The 21958-nt window shown below is 45.6% G+C and overlaps 1 protein-coding gene across 1 annotated transcript in view; it reads left to right on the top strand.

Moving 5' to 3' along the window:
• Positions 1-1018: 1018 nt before the first annotated feature.
• Positions 1019-21958, top strand: part of LOC144889176 (uncharacterized) — a gene marked incomplete at its 3' end in the record, with an annotated part of 37477 nt that continues 16537 nt past the window's right edge. The window contains exons 1-6 of the mRNA XM_078769142.1: positions 1019-1036; positions 3661-3727; positions 4026-4118; positions 4358-4450; positions 8687-8778; positions 9004-9122. Of these exons, the coding sequence (XP_078625268.1) occupies positions 1019-1036; positions 3661-3727; positions 4026-4118; positions 4358-4450; positions 8687-8778; positions 9004-9122 (482 nt within the window). The remainder of the gene's footprint in view (positions 1037-3660; positions 3728-4025; positions 4119-4357; positions 4451-8686; positions 8779-9003; positions 9123-21958) is intronic.

The following is a 21958-nucleotide window of genomic DNA, read 5'->3' as shown; positions in this document are numbered from 1 at the left end:
GTGTGCAGTGTCGTGATTTGTGTGCGTGTCTTTGCAGTTGGTGCACAGCCCACCACCTTTGGAAACGGATGCATCCTGTCTGCTGAGTACCGCAGCTCAACCAGGTATCGTATCGAGTTATTTGCATTCAGAAAAAAAGGAAAAAACAGCCATCAGGTTGCACTTTTTATCATTTATTCCTTAAAAATAATCTCAAACCCTTTTGACGTTTTCTTTTGCAGGCATAAAATTTCTTTTTGTTTTATTATTTCAGTGCTTTCTCAAGATCGTGTTGAAAATATGTTGATGAGGAAACATTGGCTCCAAAGACGAATACATTTTTTAAGAGAATGTGTCTCCGGTCATTGTGCATTTTCCCGTCGATGAGATAGTTTTCTCCATTTTTGTTCAACCCCGTCCCAAAGACTGCAACATCGGTGATAAGAACCACTCCACTCTGGCAAAACGCAACTTTGAACTAAAACCGGCAGCCCTGATTCACGACTGTTCATTTGAAGGTACCGTTCATTTCTTACACCCACTCGTACACTCTCTATTGGTTTTTATTCTTTGTTACGTGAATAACCTTCTTTGTTTTTTTTTTGGATACAAGATCGAGGCTCGGGTAAGAATCCAACAAAAATCACAAAAAAAAACTGACACAGAAAACATACAATAAAGGGAGCGGGAGACAAAATTGGCAGAAAGAGGGAAGCACAGAAGTACAACAGCAGAGAATAGGGACAACGGAAGATCAACTCCGTCGGACGGTGGGGGCTTGGGGGGGAGGAAGCATAGAAAGGTGGGGGGGGGGGTGGTAAAGGTATAAAACACATGGACACTGCCAGAACTTCCAGGAAAGAAAGAAGTCGGTATTTCAAAAAAAAAGTGGATCTGGGGTGAATAGACGGGGGTAGAAGAGATCAAGGTTTTGGATGGGGCAAGATAAGAGAGGGTGGTGAACAGCTGTTTTAAAGACCTGGAGGGAGGAGTGGAATTGAAGAGAGTGAGGGAGTTTGTTCCAGGGATGGGAGTAACGATGAATAAAGGAGTGAAGGTGAGAAGAGAGTCTAGATTTTGGCAGTTTAACCATAAGAGGGTTGCTGGCAGATCTTGTGCGACCTGCAGGAATATTTGGGGGACAGAGCACAGAGAGAGCTGGGGGAGCAAGGCCAGATAGGAGTCGGCAGAAGACAGAAAGACCACCAACCTGCCTGCGGTGAGTGAATGAAAGGTCCTCGGAGTCAGCTTCATCGCGGGAGATTCCAATGATTCTGAAAGCTTTGGTTTCAACAGCGTGAAGCCGAGCTAGGTGTGAGGCAGGAGCACCGGCCTAGAGGGGAGAACAGTTTTTCATTGAGCTGCGGATGAAAGCCTTGTATGTGGTGAGGAGCTCAGGTGTGCCAAGGAAGAACTTCACACGATAAAAAGCTAATCATGTGTTTGTGGTTTATAATATTTTACAAGCCTGGCTACGCTGCTGTTAGAGTTTGTCTCGTTTTACAGTAACTGCAGACTGCGATGCAATTACATACGTTGATGTTTAAAGTTTCTGTTACATCTTATGGTCAGATGTGTGAGCCACACATGGACAGATGTCAGATGTGGTCAGATGTGTCAGATGTGTGATTATCGAGTTTTTAAAAAATACATCATTGATTCATATTTGGAGTGGAAAACATTTATTTCCCCATTTGCATCATCCTGAGTTTAAAGACTGTTGGTTTTCATTGTTTTATCCTCTCCGATAATACGTGCATATCTTGTTTATAGCTTCAGTCAGCTAACACCATGCAGTTTTGGTATACCGTCCACCAATCCATTGACGAGCAATTTTTGCAGAGCAACTGAGGCCATCTATTTTACACATACGTATGGATTGGGGCGAGAATGTATGGAGTGGGGCTAGAATTATAAGGTTGCAATAAATAGGAGATGTACTGTTCATAAGGGAACATAAGGTAGGGTAGAGGGTAGAGGAGAAGGGTATCTTCTCTGATATGCAGCACGTTGCTGCGGGTTACATCATTCCTGTAGGTTGGGACAGGGATTTGTATTTTGTTCAGGATGCCGATGATAACGCAAACCTACTCTTCATTGTAAGACACCGTGGGATATTTGCTCAGCATGGCTTTTATATTTACAGCGTGGCTCTTAGATGTTCTGATGTACATCAAAGATATTGCAAACAATGGGGTTCAAAAGTTAACTTCCTGATCTTCTCCTCCAACCTATCCCAAAGCGATGAAATGGTACCAGTGGCGGCGTCAGGAAAACGAGGTGAGATATCCATCCGAACGACTCTGCCATAATTATCCCGTCCTCCAGGTAGCGGGAGATGGGTTTTGCGTGTGTGTGCAGGTTTGCTTGTGCCTCCTGGTTATAACTTTTTTGAAACCATAAATTGAGCATTTGTCATCAAATTTTCAAAAAGCCTTTATTGTGAGATTATGGACAACACTCATTAAAAATAGGAGCACGGGTCCCGAAACTCACATACGTCAGCAGCAATCGCCAATGACGTCATCAAGTTTTGCTGCTGATGCAATGCCCTCTGTCGGTAAGGGCAGGTATTTTTTTGCGTTTTCGGCCTGATTTCAACCAGTTAATGAGCGCAGATGTTGATGCTGTCAATGCACCTTCGTTAAGCATCAGATATGAAGGATGAGGTCAAGTTTCATCAAAATCATATGTTTGGTTCAACCGAAAATGACTGAAGTGTTTACAGACTCTGACTTTGGCTCTTGACTTTAGCTTTCACTCACTCTCTGGCTGACTGACTTACCAATGGACTCTGCTCAATCACATAAGCTCACTGGATTGAAGTCCAGGTGAGCTAATTATGTTACATTTTTATTCCGTGGCATGAAGTGAAAAGTGGGCTTAAGCAATTTGTTCAGTTTGTCTGTCTGTCCACAACGTCAGTTTATGATCGAGGAACAAGTTAATCCCAATCGAACGTTATATTTTGAACACGAGTTGCAACATGAATCAGAAACTGAACATGTAATTTAACAGGACTTTGGCTCCGAATTTGTCTTGATCGCTCATGTGCTGAGTGGAGTGAGATCATATTGTCACTCTGCCTGTCTGGCAGTCAAATAGAATTGAAAAGAATTTAATCATCAAACTTACTGTTTTTGAGTATGTCAGAAAGGACACAAACAAGCACAAATAACTAATTAAGGAAGAACAGAACTAATATAATATAATAATTAATATATAATATAATAACTAATAACAATAATATTACTCATAATAATATATAATATAATAACTCATATAACTAATAACAAATAACTAACGTGTTAACTAATGTGGTGTGAAAGACGCTGCATCAACGGTGGTAAACTTCCCAAAAAATTCTTCAACTTTTAAAATATTTTTCATCATTTTTGAAAACTTTTACTTTGTTTCAATTGAAAATATATATTTGAACACTGGAGAATACAAATCGTCCTTTTTGCCACTTTCAAAAACCTTTCCTTTGGCAGTAATTGGACAAAATATTACAGCATTTTACATCATCTTGACCAATCCAATTTGCCGCTTACAGCCCATGTCCATGTCCTTTTTTCTCAAGAAAGCATGGCGAAAGTATTCTATGAACTCTCTAGTTGTTTTTAAAGCTGTTGCCAAGAAGGGTGTGCAATGTCGTAATTTGTGTGCGTGTCTCTGCAGTTGGTGCACAGCCCACCACCTTTGGAAACGGATGCATCCTGTCTGCTGAGTACTCCAGCTCAACCAGGTATGGTATCGAGTTATTTGCATTCAGAAAAAAAGGAAAAAACAGGCATCAGGTTGCACTTTGTGTCATTTATTCCTTAAAAATAATCTCAAACTCTTTTGAAGTTTTCTTTTGCAGGCCTAAAATTTCTCTGTTTTCTCATTTCAACGCTTTCTCAAGATCGTATTGAAAATATGTTGATGAGGAAACATTGGCTCCAAAGACGTATACATTTTTTAAGAGAATGTGTCTCTGGTCGCTGTGCAATTTCCCGTCGATGACATAGTTTTCTCCATTTTTGTTCAACCCCGTCCCAAAGACTGCAACATCGGTGACATGAACCACTCCAATCTGGCAAAATCCAACTTGAAACTCAAAGCAGCAGCCCTGATTCACGACAGTGCATCTGGAGGTACTGTTCATTTCTGACACCCACTCGTACACTCTCTATTGGTTTTTATTCTTTGTTACGTGCATTACTTTTTTTCTTCTTTTTTTTGTTTACAAGATTGTATTGAAAATATGTTGATGGATGAGGAAACATTGGCTCCAAAGACGAACACATTTTTTAAGAGAATGTGTCTCTGGTCACTGTGCAATTTCCCGTCGATGACATAGTTTTCTCCATTTTTGTTCAACCCCGTCCCAAAGACTGCAACATCGGTGTTATAAACCACTCCACTCCGGCAAAATCCAACTTTACACTCAAACCGGCAGCCCTGATCCACAACTGTTCCTCTGGAGGTACCGTTCATTTCTTACACCCACTTGTACACTCTCTATTGGTTTCTATTCTTTCTTTCGTGAATGACATTATCACAATTTTTATTGTTAATTTATCTAAGGCTTACATGGAGGAGTTCGTATTACACATATTTCACTGGTGTGCACACTCATTTTAAGCTGTCTAGCCTGGGTTTGAATTTTTTTCTTTCTTGGTATACAAGATTGAGGCTCGTGTAAGAGCTAACATTAATGACAAAAAAAACAAACGGACACATACAGTCACTTGAAAAATTAAGTACACCCCATGTACAGTTTTGGCTTTTTCAACATATTTCAACACACTGCTATTTGATCTTCATTTCAACAATATTGATAGATAAAGGTGATATAATATAACAAATATCATGAAACATTTCCATTTTGTCGTCCATTGTATAATTTAAATAAACATAAATGCAAATTTCGCATGTGGAAAAAGTAAGTACACCCTTGGCTCTAATAGGTGGTATTGCCCCCTTTGGCAGAAACAACCTCAAGTAGGCGTTTCTTATAACTGTCTACCAGTCTCTGACATCGACTCGGATAAATTTTTGCCCACTCCTCCATGCACAATTCTTTCAGCTGTGCGATGTTTGAGGGGTTTCTTGCATGCACAGCTCGTTTCAAATCCCCCCACAACATATCGATGGGATTTAGATCCGGGCTTTGACTTGGCCATTCCAGAACCCTCCATTTCTTTCTTTTCAGCCATTCCTTGGTGGATTTACTGGTATGCTTAGGGTCATTGTCATGTTGCAAGGTCCACCTTTGGTTGAGCTTCAACTCTCCAACAGATGGCCTCACATTATCCTCAGGCACCCTCTGGTACAATGAAGAATTCATAGTGGATTCTATTATGGTGAGCTGCCCAGGCCCTGATGCAGCAAAGCTGCTCCAAACCATAATATTTCCACCACCATGCTTTACAGTTGGTATCAGGTTCTTGTGGTCAAATGCTGTCTTTGGTTTTCGCCAAACATGTCTTCTGGTACTGTGGCCAAATAGCTCTACCTTTGACTCATCTGTCCAGAGCACATTGTTCCAGAAGTGCTGGTCTTTGCCTAGGTGTTCATTGGCAAACTTTAGTCTTGCCCTGATGTTCTTTCTGGACAGCAAAGGTTTCCTCCTGGCACACCTCCCATGTAGATCAAATTTGTGCAGCCTCTTTCTAATGGTAGACTCGTGCACTTTGACATCAACAGTGGCTAGAGCTACCTGTAGGTCCCGTGATGACATTCTGGGGGTTCTTAGAGACTTCTTTCAGCATCTTGCGGTCTGCTCTCGGGCTGAATTTGCTGGGGCGGCCTGGCCTGAACAAGTTGGCAGTTGTTTGGAATCTTCTCCACTTGTCGATGATCTTCCGGACAGTCGAACGATTGATTTCAAATTGTTTGGAGATCTTTTTAAATCCCTTCCCAGACTCGTAGGAATATATAACCTTCTTTCTGAAGGCCTCAGAGAGCTCTTTTGATCTAGGCATGGTGATGCCGCACACTTCAACAACAAAGAGCAAACCAAACTAAATGTCTGAGGTTTAAATAAGACAGGTTCCTCCAAGATCCTCTCTAACGATGTTCTAATCATTTGCACCTGAGCTGGTGCACCTGATTCTAATTTTAGGTATTTGAAGTCGTGATAAATGTAGGGGTGTACTTACTTTTTCCACATGCGAAATTTGCATTCATGTTTATTTAAATCATACAATGGACTACAAAATGTAAATGTTTCATGATATTTGTTATATTATATCACCTTTATCTATCAATATTGTAGAAACTAGGGCATGCCCGTACTATATCTATATCTAAAATTATATCCCCCCCCCTCTATTTACATGAAATGGTTTGGTCCAAAGCGAACGGCTTGCGAGTGGTGACAATCCCCCCCCTCTATTTACATGCAATGGTTTGGTCCAAAGCGAACGGCTTCCGGAGTTTGGTAAAGAAATCGCCATCGCGTGCACAAACGCGCAGGAAAGCGAATGAATCGCAAATTCGTTTTTATTAGTTGTAAAACATAGTTTAACGCCAACATAGTTTGCAAACGTGAAATAAATGAATACGCTCTCAAATGTGCCATCCGAGGCAGAGTGTGCCCGCCACGTTCGGCACACGCGATCGTTCGCTGCTCTCTGATTGGTTGAATCGTTTTTTGGACATAGCTCGGTAAGTAATTGTCCGATTAATATGAAACCTTGAAAAGGCACATCCTCGGGTCCCCAGCAATATACCTGGCAAGTTAAAAGTATATCGGACCCGTGGTTGTCGAGAAACAGCGGTCACAGACAAACGTACAGACAGAGATTACTGGAATTATAGATAGACTAGGGCATGCCCGTACTATATCTATATCTAAAATTATATCCCCCCCCCTCTATTTACATGAAATGGTTTGGTCCAAAGCGAACGGCTTGCGAGTGGTGACAATCCCCCCCCTCTATTTACATGCAATGGTTTGGTCCAAAGCGAACGGCTTCCGGAGTTTGGTAAAGAAATCGCCATCGCGTGCACAAACGCGCAGGAAAGCGAATGAATCGCAAATTCGTTTTTATTAGTTGTAAAACATAGTTTAACGCCAACATAGTTTGCAAACGTGAAATAAATGAATACGCTCTCAAATGTGCCATCCGAGGCAGAGTGTGCCCGCCACGTTCGGCACACGCGATCGTTCGCTGCTCTCTGATTGGTTGAATCGTTTTTTGGACATAGCTCGGTAAGTAATTGTCCGATTAATATGAAACCTTGAAAAGGCACATCCTCGGGTCCCCAGCAATATACCTGGCAAGTTAAAAGTATATCGGACCCGTGGTTGTCGAGAAACAGCGGTCACAGACAAACGTACAAACGTACAAACGTACAGACAGAGATTACTGGAATTATAGATAGATGAAGATCAAATAGCTGTATGTTGAAATGTGTTGAAAAAGTCAAAACTTTACATGGGGTCTACTTACTTTTTTATGTGACTGTAAGACGAAATAAAGGGAGTGGGAGACAAGATGGGGAAAGACGGGGAAGCACACAAGTACAACATTTGAGAGCAGGGACATCGGGAGATCTGTGGGAGGGAGAGGGCTTGGAGAGAGGAGGCATGGGAAGGGGGTGGAGTGTGAAACACACATGGACAGAGCTCGGACTTGCAGGAAAGAAGTTTGTATTTCATTAAAGTGGATCTGGGGTGAATTAACTGGGGTAGAAAAGATCAAGGTTTTGGATGGGGGAAGATAAGAGATGGTGGTGAACAGCTGTTTTGAAGACCTGGAGGGAGGAGTGGGATTGAAGAGAGTGAGAGAGTTTGTTCCAGAGGTGGGAGAAAAGAGCAATGAAAGAGTGAAGTTGAGCAGAGAGTCTTGATTTTGGCAGTTTCACCAGAAGAGGGTTGCTGGCAGATCTTGTGCGACCTGGAGGAGTATTTTGGGGGACAGAGCACAGACAGGGCTGGGGTGGGGGGGGGGGGGGCTCGGCCAGATAGAAGTCGGTAGAAGACAGAAAGACCACCAATTTCGACCCAGCTATGAAATGGCATTTTGGCGTTTCATGGGCAGGACGATACATCAATGTGTGTGCCGGCCCTTGGATGGACATTGAACTGGCATCACATCTGCCACCATTTATTGGTTGACATTGAAGATCCCGCAGTGTCCTTCGCGAAGAGTAGGCGAGCTATTGCACCCTCAGGCAATGATGCTGCCCTGCAGCCTTGGGTTGCATACAAACGAAGATCACTGGGAGGATGGAGAGATCGGTGTTTTTGCCTTGGATGACATTACAGGGGTGAGTGTGAAAAATAAAAAATGCATTTGGGATTTGGCCCCCCGCTCAAAGGATCACGAGCGATGTTCTTGGATGGGAACACCACACACATCGGTTTATTTGGATTATTTTGAACATTATGCTATTCGGCAAGTCACAATGTGTGCTGAAAGGGTTGTCTGCTTTTTGAGTTGTTCCACTCATACATACATAATTAGATCACATGACTGTGTGTAGATGACCTCATAAGGGACATTTGCACAATTCTTTACAGAATATTTCACCTTTAAAACACTGGAATGCAGATAAATGTTTTTTTTCTTAAAGCAAAACATTGTCTGATTTTTGCATTACAAATGTGTTGTTTAGTCATGCGGTGCATGCCCGTCTGCTAGACAAGATATAGCTGGCTGTTGCTCTTCTTTTAAGTGGTTATTTTACCTCAACTCACCCCTGCAAACAGGTGGTCGTCATCCGATGAGAGCAAATAAAAACATCCAGCAAGATGACTCTGGGTACATCATGCCTGTGCCACTAAAGTTGGTGGATTACTTTGTACGTACTTACATCATCTTTGCCATCCACTTTGCCTTCACTCATTACATACCTGCCTGACTCAAAGGAACCAAGCAAACCGATTACTGTGCAAACCAGACCGCTCTACGTACATACACTGCATTCTTATATTTATGATGTACATGATGGTGATTTTTTTTTACTAATCCAAACTCTGATCTCCATCCATCATTATTTCCACCATGATCCCCACAACCTCTAAAGGCACATCCATCCTCCATCTACATGCAGCGCGTATCATCTTTGACCTTTCCTAGAAGCCCATGGTATTCACTGATCCAACGCTCACGACAGCAAGTGATGCTGCCAACGTGGCTGTTTCTGTACCAACTGTGACGTCCGACCGCAGAACTACATCACATCATGTCTTTCGCCGACTTCTACTCCACTTTCCTTGCATTATTTGGTCTGTGACACTTACTAGGTTCTCCTCCTTCATCATCACACATGCCCACACGGCCACATCACCTCAACCTTTTCCTCATCCCTTCTATCATTCATTGTAAAATAGGGAAAGATGATATGATTGATGGTTGGGATTACTCAAAGATAATCACTGCTATGATTTCTGGAGGAATGTAGACTCTACACTTTTTTGATACCTCACCAAACTGGCATACAGTTCCTCTGCACTGGCAGCTGTAATCATAATAATAATAATAATAATTCATTTATTTTGTATAGCGCTTTTCCAGAAGCCCAAAGGCGCTTTAAAAGGTTATCTGCAAACAACAATTCCAATGGCAAGCCTCTTCTTGCATGTGCATACAGTACATGGATTACTTCAATAAAGAGTACAGCAGACAGATGACAAAATTGTGCCTTTGATGATAAAACCAAGCCACTTGGCATGATGTAAGGAATATTAAATATATCCCGAGGGAATATTGTTGGCTATTGGGCCATTGCACATTTGTCCTGTGGCAGCCATTGTGGTGAAACTGATTGAAACCATAAACATAATGACACAAGCAATCCTGCTTCAAACTGTATACATCACGTTCATTCGATCTGAAAAATACCAAACAAAAAAGGCATTTTACATTAGGTCATGAAACATTAGGTGATGAAACTTCTATTGACGTTGGGTCATGAAACATATATCTTGACGATCATCATGACTTCGACAAATCATTAATTGCACAAATCGATCATCCATCTTACTATAATTCACCAAATGTCCGTCCGTCTGTCTGTCTGTCCGTCCGCTCCCAGGTACCGCAAAAACGGCTGAACCGATCGCAACGATACACCTCCATGCCCGTGGGATTCCCACGTGTGACCCCACTAGTATTCATAATACAATGTCCAACACAGTACAACGTTCATTATAAGAAACAACATTGATGCACAATGTCCACCATTTGTCCATAAAAGCATCACTTTTCCATTCATAAACTCACTTCTTTGGAAGGATGCTGGTAGGCCTATCTCTCGGTTTAGCAAACAAAAGCAGTTTAAGATGAACACTCTCTAAACTACATGGTCCAATTTCCTTCAAACTCTGCAAGCACCGTCTCCACAGATGACATATTTTTCTGGTCTACCCACCGAGTTAGAGACATCACGACTTTGAGATTGTTCCACACTCGTGTACACGTGGTCACATGACGTTGTTTGCATCGACCTCACAAAGTGTGTCACAAAAAAACATTATTCCCAAATATCATCCATTTTGATTTCCTCCATGAAACATCTTCCCCCCGATGGGGAATACACCTCATCTAGTCAGCTAGTTACCTTCTGCTGGATATATAACAGCAATCTTCGTGATTGGTCGCCGATACTCAGTTGACCATTCTGTGCCTTACTTTGACATTCCTGATTTTTTTCCGTCAGAACCAGGATACACCTGGACAACACTCCACATATTCCACTTTCTTCTGACAGCATTTGCGTCAAAAAGCATGACCACATCCTCTTCATGAACATTTAGTCTCTCCACATTCCTCATTTTTGTGGCACCAACAATGGGAACATGTTTCTGGTCCAGCGTCTCCAAAGCGAATCGACTACCTTTTACACACACTCGACTCGATGCCTCGGATTGCGTGTCTCTCTGAAGGGTCCTTGAGGGACTTCACTCGATGCTCATCTGAGCAGCATATCGTTTGGGCACAGATACACTCCACCATCTGGGTAATTGGGAACATGGCCAATGGCACATTGGTTGGCTGGGTTTGCTACATTCAGGCATGTGTATAGCTCAAAGGGCGTTAAAACCTGATCTCCGATGGCCTTTCTCAGTGCAAACTTACAGCCTTTCACCAGGGATTCCGCAGAGCCATTCTGGTGTGACGCTGCTGGGGTGATAAACCTCCAATCCATACCTCGTTCTGCACAAAACTCTCAAAGTTGATCATCACTCCATCCCTTTATCTCTCTACATTATAAAAGAAAGTTTTTGTTTGTTTGTCTGCGCAAGCTAATCTCCTGAACGGTGAAAGATAGAAGGAAACCTCTCATATATAGGTTCTCAAAGTGGTCCCTACACGTGATCCAAACTCTGATCTCCATCCATCATTATTTCCACCATTATTACCCCCCAGTGGGCACTGGGAACTTTCAGGGGGGCGCTCGAGAGTCCACGGGTGGTAGGGGGGCACTGGCAATGATTTGGGGGGCACTGGCGATTTAGAGGAGCAGCGGTGATTTGGAGCACTCATTGGGCTTCCTGCAGTCTGAACAGGTTACCCAGCGCCATTCGGCAAATTGGCCATCCAATCAACGACCACATTCTTTCCCCCTTCGCATGGTTTTTATGATCCCATATTCGCTGATGTCGTGTCGGTATTTTCTTGTCCATACATGCTCATGCAACAAACATGATAGTGTGTGACACCAGCGAAATACTATTGCTTGCCACAACACTAATTTTTGTCACGTGGTGCCATTTCAACCAATCGGCTTGCAAGAATCTTTTTATGCAGGATATAATACTGTTGCAGTTTTAGAACCCACACTTTCTTTTAAATATCCCATCATTAAAAGGTTAAAGGTTGCACCCCAGAGTTAGGCCACAAGCAACACATAGGCCACCATAGGACTTCAGTTATTTCATTAGTATGTGTTTAGATAAGGCCGTGTTTCCAATAGTTGAATCTGCGTTGTGCCAATTAAATAAGAGTAGGTCCCCAATCCATTCATTTTGCAATCTCCCTCTCCAAGCGACGCCATTACACGCCCTCCAGTCTGCCCTATGGTTCGCCCAATTTGATACGCGCCTCTGCCAGCAGCGGCAGCCTTCGCTGCCTGTGCGCTCGCTCAACGCCGCCATAAGACACGCGGTGAGGCCCGAGAAAGGGAGCGGAACGCCAAGAAGAGGGTGTGGCCACATCATCCAGCCGTCAAAGGCGGAGCCGGTAAGCCCTCACCAGCCAACCAGGGCTGAAGGAACTTCTCCGACAGGCTTGGCTTTTGGGCTCGTGGAGCGTTTTGCTGGTCGAGATATATAAGCGAGCGCAAAGCCCTTTCAAGGACTGGTTGGAGGCGTGCGCGTTGTAACAGGACTCTTTCTGGACGAATGCGTTTTAATTGCTTTGCGAAGGGACTTTACCGGGAGAGCGCACCTTTGGCTTACTTCATGAGATATACGGCGCGCTGATTAAGAGGACTTTGGAGAGGGGGCGTTTGGCACGAGAGCACATATTACGTATGCAGCGTACCAGCTTCCCCCCGTTATATACATTGTCCGGACGCGTTCCACTATACGCGGAGCTGCCTGCCAGGTTTCGCCGCTGGACCAAAGCCTGGACTGGGGCCGACCGGAGCCTGGACCCAATCGCCGGACCTTCCACCCAACCATCTACAATCCCCGTGTGAGTGTGTATGTTTGTCCTGGGTACTAAGAATAAGACTGTTTTAAGACTGCCCTGTGTAACTGCTTCTTCCTCTTCCTATCCTGTACATTCTTTCGTTTCCTCTTCTCCTTCTTGTACATTGTGAATAAATTGCCCTGTTCTTTCTTGGTTTCCTCTTATCCGATCGCATCCTTCTTTTCTATCATTGGGTAAATGTGGCATGATAGTAACCGCTTATAATCGGGTTTAGTCCCATTGTTAACGGCTCGGATCGCGGATTGCTATCTGCTCGGCATTTTCCATCATATCCGTGGTTCGAGCGGGAGTTATTTCCCTGCTTTACGGTCGGGTTAGTAAGTAGGTATTTGTGACTACTTTGACCAATAACCCTACCTAATACCGACCGGAAGGAGCGTATAACTTCCAGGACTCGGGTCGGCAGGACTCGGGTCGGCCAGATAGAAAGACAAGGGGATTAACTCCCCCCCCCCCCCCACCCCTCATAAGGGGAGAGCGCTGATGTCCGAGATCCGTAACAATTGGTAGTCAGGAGTTGGGATTTTGAACCTGGGACTAAATTTGCTTGACAAAATTTTGGACACCAATTGTGCTATTGGCCGCAACAATTGGTGTCGGGGAGTGGGATTTGGACCCGAACCAAATTTTTTATATTTTGAAAAAATTTGGTCAATTACGAGCGGCCGAAATTTTATATAACATCTAAATTTTGAATCATGCCATGGATAACCATTGCGATCGGATGTGGGGGGAAATGAGGGGGTAGAGGAAGGGTTAGAATTAACCCAGGACCCCAGGGAAGAACAATTGGGAGAGATGGAGGAGGAAAATGAAGAAGGTGCGGTAGTGGGGGTTGCAGGCGCACAAAATGGCGGCGCCTCGCACGTGGCGACGAGGGCCGTGCCCTCTGCGCAAGTGGGATGGACGGATATGCAAGCTCTCATGGCGCAGATTCAGGCAGCCATACAAATGGCGGGGGACAGGACGCAGGAACAAATTGGGGGATTGAGTAAGGAGATGGGAGAAATGAGGGCCGATAGTAAGCAATTGGGAAATCAAATTGGGGGATTGAAAGAGGGGTTAAGTAATTTGGAAAACAGAATGGGGGAGCAATTGGGAAGTCAAATTGGCGGGATTAGAAAGCAAATTGGGGGGATTCGAGAACAAATTAGGGGGCCATTTGAAGGTCGTGGGTGGCCAAGCCCAGGAAATAAATGAGGGGTTAGCGAGGGAGAAAGCCAGATATGAGATAAAACAGATGGGGAAGGACAGAGACAGCAGATCAAGCGGAAAGGTTGCGGGGGTATGCGATGGGGTAGCGCGGCTTGAGAAGCGCGGGGAAAGCGAGGCTGAGCAAGGCATGGTTACGTGGACCGGGGTAGAAATCACGACTCGGGGGATAGAGAAGCCGATGACCGCAGAATTAGAAAATTTGATTTTATAAGCGCCAGCGGTCGTCGAGCTTAATAAAGAAAAAGAATTAATTCAAATTGAAAAAGAAATAACCGAAATTGGGATTGGAGAGACGGCAGGCATAGGGGCATTATCGGAGATGGAGATGGAATGCGCGCAAAGTTTGGAGCGCGGGGAGCGACCTTGCGGGGTCAGCGCGGGGCCGAACCGGCCGGGCCCCCACAGTACATTACCCCCAAGGGGCTCTCATGCCTCCCCGGTCCCTCCAACAACTACCCCTGTTGGTGTCGATGCATGGGTCACACCTCCGCAACCCGCTACCCATTCCATACCACCACAACCTTGCTCACCCACACCTCGCACCTCTCGTTCCATACCCTCCGGACCAGCCATACACCTCACTCTTGGCCTCTCACGAACATCCGGGTCTATCTCGACCCCCAAGCTTATTAAATCACCTGGCGCATCATACGCACGACCATATTGGTCACCACTTACACCGGGTCCTCTTTCTCTTCGCTTCTCCTCCATCACCTGCGAATCCCTCATCCGGTTAATGAGCACATCATCACGATCCGAACACAGACTTTGGACCAATTCTTTTACTTCCTCCTTTATCTCTTTCTTATCCTCTCTCCGTCGCTTTTTAATTTCGCTCACCCCTTCTTCCACTTCTTCTAATTTCTGCTTCACCTCCTTCATCTCCTCGTGCGCCCCTTTAAGTTCTTCCTCTAACTCCATTTTTATTTTTTTCGATGTGCTCCCGCACCTCCCGCTCTTTAACCTCCATCACCTCTACCACCTTGTCCATTTTCCTCGTCAGGTCCTCATGTACCGTCTGACACTCTTTTTTAATTACCCCTACGTCCTTTTTCATCTCCTTCTGTGTCGATTTTAAACCCTCTATTACCGCTGTGTTCTTCTTTACCTGGTCCCCCAACTCCTTTTGTCCCACTGTCAGTTGTTCTACTCCCAGCGTCAACTCCTCTATACCCCCTTGCAATTTTACAGTCCCCTTTCTCACCTCCTTCTCCATGCGCTCCTTACAGTGCCTCACCTCCTCGCGCACTCCTCCGACCTCCTCACTCACACCTCTTCTGATCTCCTCTCCCATCACTTGCATCTCCTGCCCAGATGCCACCCTCATCTGCTCCATTTCCTCCCTGTGAGCATCCAGTTTGGTTTCTACCCCCATTCTGACCCCCTCTATCTGCTGCCCCATTTGTTTAACTTCCCTTTCCGCTTGGTCCCTCATGTCCCTCAATTTGCCTTCCATCCTGTTTTCTAACCCCTCTAACCCCTTTTGCATCCCTTCCATTTGATTCTCTTGAGCGGCCATTCTGTTTTCTACCCCCATTAACCCATTTTTCACCTCTTTTATTCCGTTGTCTAACCCCTCACCGGTACCCCTCGCTTCGTCCCTCATTGCCCCCATTTGGCCCTCCAATCGCTCACCCTGAGCATCCATCCGGTTCCCCATTACCCCCATTTGGTTTCCCATTACCCCCATTTGGCCCTCCAATCGCTCACTCAATCGCTCAATTTGGCTCCCCATACTCATCTGTACAGCTGCCTGTAGCTGCGCAATGAGGGCCTGCATGTCAATCGGCTGCATGTTAAAGCCCGTTGATACAGCGGGCTCGGCTACCGCGCGCTCTTGCGAGGCGCCATTTTGCGCGCCCGCAACGTCGGGCGCAACGACGCTATTTTGTGCGTCTGCTACCCTCACTGCTTCGCTCTCCTCTTGTCCCTCATTTTGGTCCTGGATCGACCCTGCCTCACTCTCCTCTACCGGACCCCAGCCGACTTGGTCTGCCATAGCGCGACTTTCAAAATTCGGGTTTTTATATTTTGTAAAACACAATCAAATTTCGCCGTTATAATTTCGAGCGCGTAAAACGCGCTCCGGATCGAATCTCACTCCTCGACACCAATTGTTACCCTAATGGTACAATTGGTGTTCCAAAATTTGGGCTAAATGAATTTAGTCCCAGGTCCGAATCCGACACTCCTGACACCAATTGTTACGGACACGACTTAGATGTTATGATGGGCCGAGCGGAATGGCCGCCGTGTTCGCACAAGTTACCCGATTATACTCGAACGTTGGCCGAGTCGCGCTACGCTAGATCAATTGAGGAAAGGACACAGCGGCTGGGTTAAAATGACACGACACCAGGGGTACGGTTCTCAAGACCTCCGGAGGAGGTTATAATATTGCGGAAGGTTAGATTACAAGGATGAGAGAGACAGCATAGAAAGATAGGCACTTAGACACACTTATCTTATTCTCGACAGACCACAGATAAACGGGACAAAACTGACTCACACGGGGATTGATGGCAAGGAGGGGCAGGTATTCGATGGCTCAAGGTGCACCTTGGCTCAGGGGCAAATCGACCCGGTCCAGTCCAAAGATGCGGGGAGGTCGCTCAGCGCTCGGAGGTCGCGACTTGTCTTTCCAAGCTGGGGGCGCATCTGACTTCACGTCCGGTCAGTCGCTGCGTATATCCGGCGGGGAGTGACACGCCCTCGGCTCGTTAGCTCCGCCCCAGATGGAATCGGCCCGCCGCTTCTTATTGGCTGCGGGGGGTTACCGGGCTCCGCCCTTGACGAGGAGCTGACAGCCAGCCCCTTCGTGGTAACCCCGTAACCTGGAGCACATGGGCCATGGCGGCTAACCGAGCCGGAGTGAGGACGCCCACTCCCCGCACCGCGGCCGCGCCGCCCCCGCTGTGGTTGTAGTTGTTGTTGTTCCTTGAGATGATGGGAGGATGCGGAGATGAGGTTGGGGGGAGGTATTGGGAGGTCCTAAACTCACTACTGGTGCCATACAATCACATTCTGGTGCAACGAAGAGTCAGAATTAATGGAAACGAGTCGTTAACTGACATAGACTAAGAATAACTAGCAAGATGTCCGAAAGTTGTCTATGTGGGATGCGGTGGACCTGGGCACGACATTTAATGGGGGAAGAAGGGGAAGGTCGGTTCTACAGAGTGTTGTTTACAGACAATGGGACTAGGGAATGGGGGATTGGGGATAGTTGGGGAGTATTGGGGAAATAGGGGAATATTTACAAGTGGATATGGAGGCCAAATCCCATATCCGCAACAATATATATATATATATATATATATGTTGGAACCCATCTGTGGATCGGTCCCATCGGCCGATGGGTCTGACCCATCTGTGGATGCACGAGAAATGACAATGCAGACCCATCGGCCGATGGGTCTGCGCCATCTGCGGATGTGTTGTTCACCTTGAAGGAATGTGTTGACAGAATGGTGCTCTTCAATCAGGTACACAGTCATTGGAATTACATGTGGTAGGAATTTAACAGAGATGATTTTTAAATGTTTAACAGATTAAACCACATGTCAGGGACTGCTTTATAAACATTTATGACATCAATTGCTTATTTTTAGGTTCAAATAAACATACTCATCCACCATTGATGCATAGGAAACACAGATGGGTTCACCTTCAAGGTGAACAACACATCCGCAGATGGCGCAGACCCATCGGCCGATGGGTCTGCATTGTCATTTCTCGTGCATCCACAGATGGGTCAGACCCATCGGCCGATGGGACCGATCCACAGATGGGTTCCAACATATATACTGAAACGCAAAAGAAACTTACCACCTTTGAAACCTTTAAATATCAACAATAACACTGCGTGTAGTAAATGTGTGAACTTATTTGTGGACAATAGTGTCCTCACTGTCAGACAAAACGGTCACGGATGGTCACTTGAACCTTCAATGGTCACTTCATAGCACAGCTGTTGAACAGCCGTTTTGACTGTCAGTGATTAGCCAAGGGGTACGGGATGATTTTAATGAGCTGCACGTGATGTCTTGATATTGGCTTTAAAAAGGCCAGTGCAAAATGGGCATTTCAATCAACATGCCACGATTGTCAAGGGATAAACGGCAGCGTGCCCTGGGCATGCTGCAAGGCGGACTGAGCTACCGTGAGGTGGCACGTCGCCTTGGCTGTTCACACCAGACGATATCGGCCCTGGTGGACAGAGACACCCTCCACAACTCTGCAGATGACAGACCTCGATCAGGGAGGCCAAGAGTCACCACTGCAAGGCAGGACAGGCAGATGGTCCGAAGTCACCTGCGGGATCGATTCCGTCCAGCATCCCGCACTGCGGCAGAAACTCCGGGGCATGCAAACCATGGATCTCCAATGATACTGCACGAAGACGACTGCATGACTATGGTCTGACTGCCAGAAGACCATACAGAGGCCCCGTGATGATGGCTGCCCATCGCCGCAACCGACAGAGATGGTGCCAGCAGCATCAGCCGTGGACCTTGGCGCAGTGGAACGAGGTCGCTTTCAGCGATGAGTCAAGGTTCTGTGTGGACAGTCCTGATGGGCGTGAGCGTGTCTGGAGAAGAACTGGCGAGCGATATGCCGATTGTTGCGTGCTTCAAGCCAACAGGTGGGGTGGCCCAAGTGTGATGGTGTGGGCCGCCATATCAGGCCGGTACAGGACGCCACTGGTGGTTGTGGATGGGAATCTCAACACCCAGCGGTATGTGGATAACATCCTGCGACCTCATCTGCTGCCATTCCTGCTAGACCACCCAGAACTGAGAACCCTTCAGCATGACAACGCTCGTCCCCATGCTGCTCGCTTTACCACTGCATTTCTCCAAGGCGAGAACATCAACACCATGCAGTGGCCTGCGTTCTCCCCTGACCTGAATCCCATAGAGCACCTGTGGGATGAGCTTGGGAGACGCGTAGTTGGCAGGGCCAGGACATGGGCAGAGCTGCTTCAGACATTGAGGACTGAGTGGGACAGAATCCAGCAGCAATCCATCCAAAGACTGGTAGGCAGTATACGCCGACGATGCACTGCCTGTATCCAAAACAATGGTGGCCACACACGCTATTGAAAGGGGACTGACATTGCACCCTGTGCTGTTCTGTACTGTAGAACAAACTGATGAGATGGTGTATCTTGGTCAAAAACTTGACATGTCATCAATAAAATGCCAATGTTTCAATTATCAATTGTTGGTTTGTTTTATTTTGAACTGTTACAATTTTATTACATTTCAAACAAGTGATGTTTCTTTTGCGTTTTCGGTCTTTTTGAAGTTGGTCAAAATGGTCAAATTTTTTGGTCAAAATGCCCATTTTGCACTGGCCTTTTTAAAGCCAATATCAAGACATCACGTGCAGCTCATTAAAATCATCCCGTACCCCTTGGCTAATCACTGACAGTCAAAACGGCTGTTCAACAGCTGTGCTATGAAGTGACCATTGAAGGTTCAAGTGACCATCCATGACCGTTTTGTCTGACAGTGAGGACACTATTGTCCACAAATAAGTTCACACATTTACTACACGCAGTGTTATTGTTGATATTTAAAGGTTTCAAAGGTGGTAAGTTTCTTTTGCGTTTCAGTATATATATATATATATATATATATATATATATATATATATATATATATATATATATATATATATATATATATATATATATATATATATATATATAAGCAAAGATTTGCGGTTGGGAGTATATCCAAATGACTCCATGGTAAGATCTCCAACCTTTAATTGAACAAACAATGACTCAACGTTTCGATTAACAACATGTGAAGCCACACGCCTCCGTTAATCTTCCTCAAGAGTGATAAAATCATCTCAACATCCCCTTACATGCACAGTGGGCGTGGTATATGCAAAGTGGGGTGGGCAATGCTGGACAGCCAATGAAACCGTATCACACCGCTCTCGTGAACAGAGACGTTACCGACCAAATTAAAAAATCAACCGCATATTAACAGTTCAAAATAATCCTGTAAGCAATGCTGGATTATAACGCAAGTGTTGAGAAAATCCGGAACAATCATTACATTTAATCAAAAGTTAAACTTGCAAACAATTAAATTGTAAATTAAATTAAAACTGTAAATATATTAAAGCCAAAAAATTTTAAGACAAAATAAAATTGTCACATTATCAAGATCATCACATGTGGCCCTATGCGGTAAAGGTGAATGCGGGAAGGAGGTTGGTTTTAGGGGGGATAAAATGGGGGGGGGGGGAACCAGAGGGGGTTGGAAGTGGATGGGGGGGGTGTGGGAGAGGGGTGGTTTGGAGGGATTGGAGGTGGGAGGGGGCAATTGTCCGAATAAAAACCTTGTGTGATATATTATGTGGACTCGTTGTTCAAAGTACGGAATGCCTGCTTCGTTTACACAAGAGTGGGTCAAAAGCTCCCGGTAAGTCAACGACCTCTTGTGTGATCGAGGTAACAGTTTCTTCTGTGTGCCAAGCCTCCAAAACAAGTCTTCTGTTTCTGTTGGGTGTGGAGCCCAAAATATCAACCCTGTCCCATAAAGGTGTGTGGCCTTCCTTAAGGCCATGTTTGGCAATAGCAGATCTGCTAGGATAATTACATTCAAATGCTTTTTGGTGTTCAGTAATACATTGACCTAAGGTCCTCCCGGTTTCACCCACATACTCAGCTCCACAACCACAGGGCACCACGTATACCACCCCTGACCTATCCTTCCTCGGAAGCTTGTCCTTGACCCTCATAAGGGCTTGGCGAAGGGTGAAAACCGGTGTGAAACTCACCCTCACTCCTGCCGATTTCAAAATTCTGCCGACCCTCTGTGAAACCCCCGGTACAAAAGGGAGAACACACCAACCCTTTGGTTGTTCTCGCGGTCTCAACCTGTTGTGTGGGGAAGCCCTTATCGTTTTCCTGTTGGGTAGCAAGCTGTCAGGATAGCCATTTGCCCTTAACACATTTTGAAGATGGTCCACCTCACTCATCTTGTCTTCAAAGGTAGATGGTAAATCACGTGCTCTTTTTGAGAGGGTGTGCACCACCGATCTTTTGTGTTCCATTGGATGGCAAGACTTGAAATCAAGGTAGCGATCAGTGTGTGTAGGTTTTCTGTACACCGTTACCTTTAAGGCTCCTTTGGGATCCCTTGCTACGAGTGTATCCAGGAAGGGAAGGGCTCCATTTTTCTCCTCTTCAATGGTGAAATTAATGGAGGAAAAAGTTTTATTTATGGTCTCATGGATGATGCCCACCTCATCAGAATGACAGATGACAAATGTGTCATCCACGTACCGGAACCAAACACGTGGTTGCACTAACAGGGCTGGAATGGTGCGTTCCTCCAAATCCTCCATCACCATGTTGGCAATCACAGCCGATACCGGGGAACCCATGGCTGTGCCATAAACCTGCTCGTAATATACCTCATTAAATACAAAGTAGGTGGAAGAGAGGCAGGTAGAAAGCATGTCACAGACGTCCATCGGGCTTAAAGCTCCCGCAGTCTCTTTCCATCGATCATCCTCCATCAAACGCCGGTCTGCCACCTCAATCGCCAGGGCTATGGGCACGTTGGTAAATAAAGACACAACATCAAACGAAACCATGGTCTCGTGTGCCTCGATGGTGAGCTGCTTCACTCTTTCAGCAAATGCTGTGCTATTGTGTACGGTTCGCTCTGTCGTCCCCACCAAATGCTTCAAAATGTTTGCCAAAAACTTGGATAGCGCATATGATGGACCATTAATACAGGAAACGATTAACCGGAGCGGAAATCCCTCTTTGTGCACTTTCGGTAGCCCGTAGGCCCTGGGAGCCACGCCCTTACTGCTGTACAGACGTTTGTATGCCGCAGCTGATAATCTCCCAGTCGCTTTTAATCTGGCAAGCATTGAGTTTAACCTTCGTTCCTCCTTCTTCGTTGGATCTGCGGTTAACCGTTCATAAGTACTTTGGTCCGCCAACATATCCTGCATTTTGTTCGTGTATACAAGACGATCCATGAGCACCGTTGCCCGTCCTTTGTCCGCTGGTAAGAACACCACATCGTCCATGTTGCGTAACTCTCGTAAAGCTTGTTGTTCTTTCG

The sequence above is a fragment of the Myxine glutinosa genome, unplaced genomic scaffold (assembly GCF_964187855.1).
Source record: "Myxine glutinosa unplaced genomic scaffold, kmMyxGlut1.1 SCAFFOLD_1428, whole genome shotgun sequence".
Lineage (NCBI taxonomy): Eukaryota > Metazoa > Chordata > Myxini > Myxiniformes > Myxinidae > Myxine > Myxine glutinosa.
This window is presented reverse-complemented; position numbering and strand designations above follow the sequence as displayed.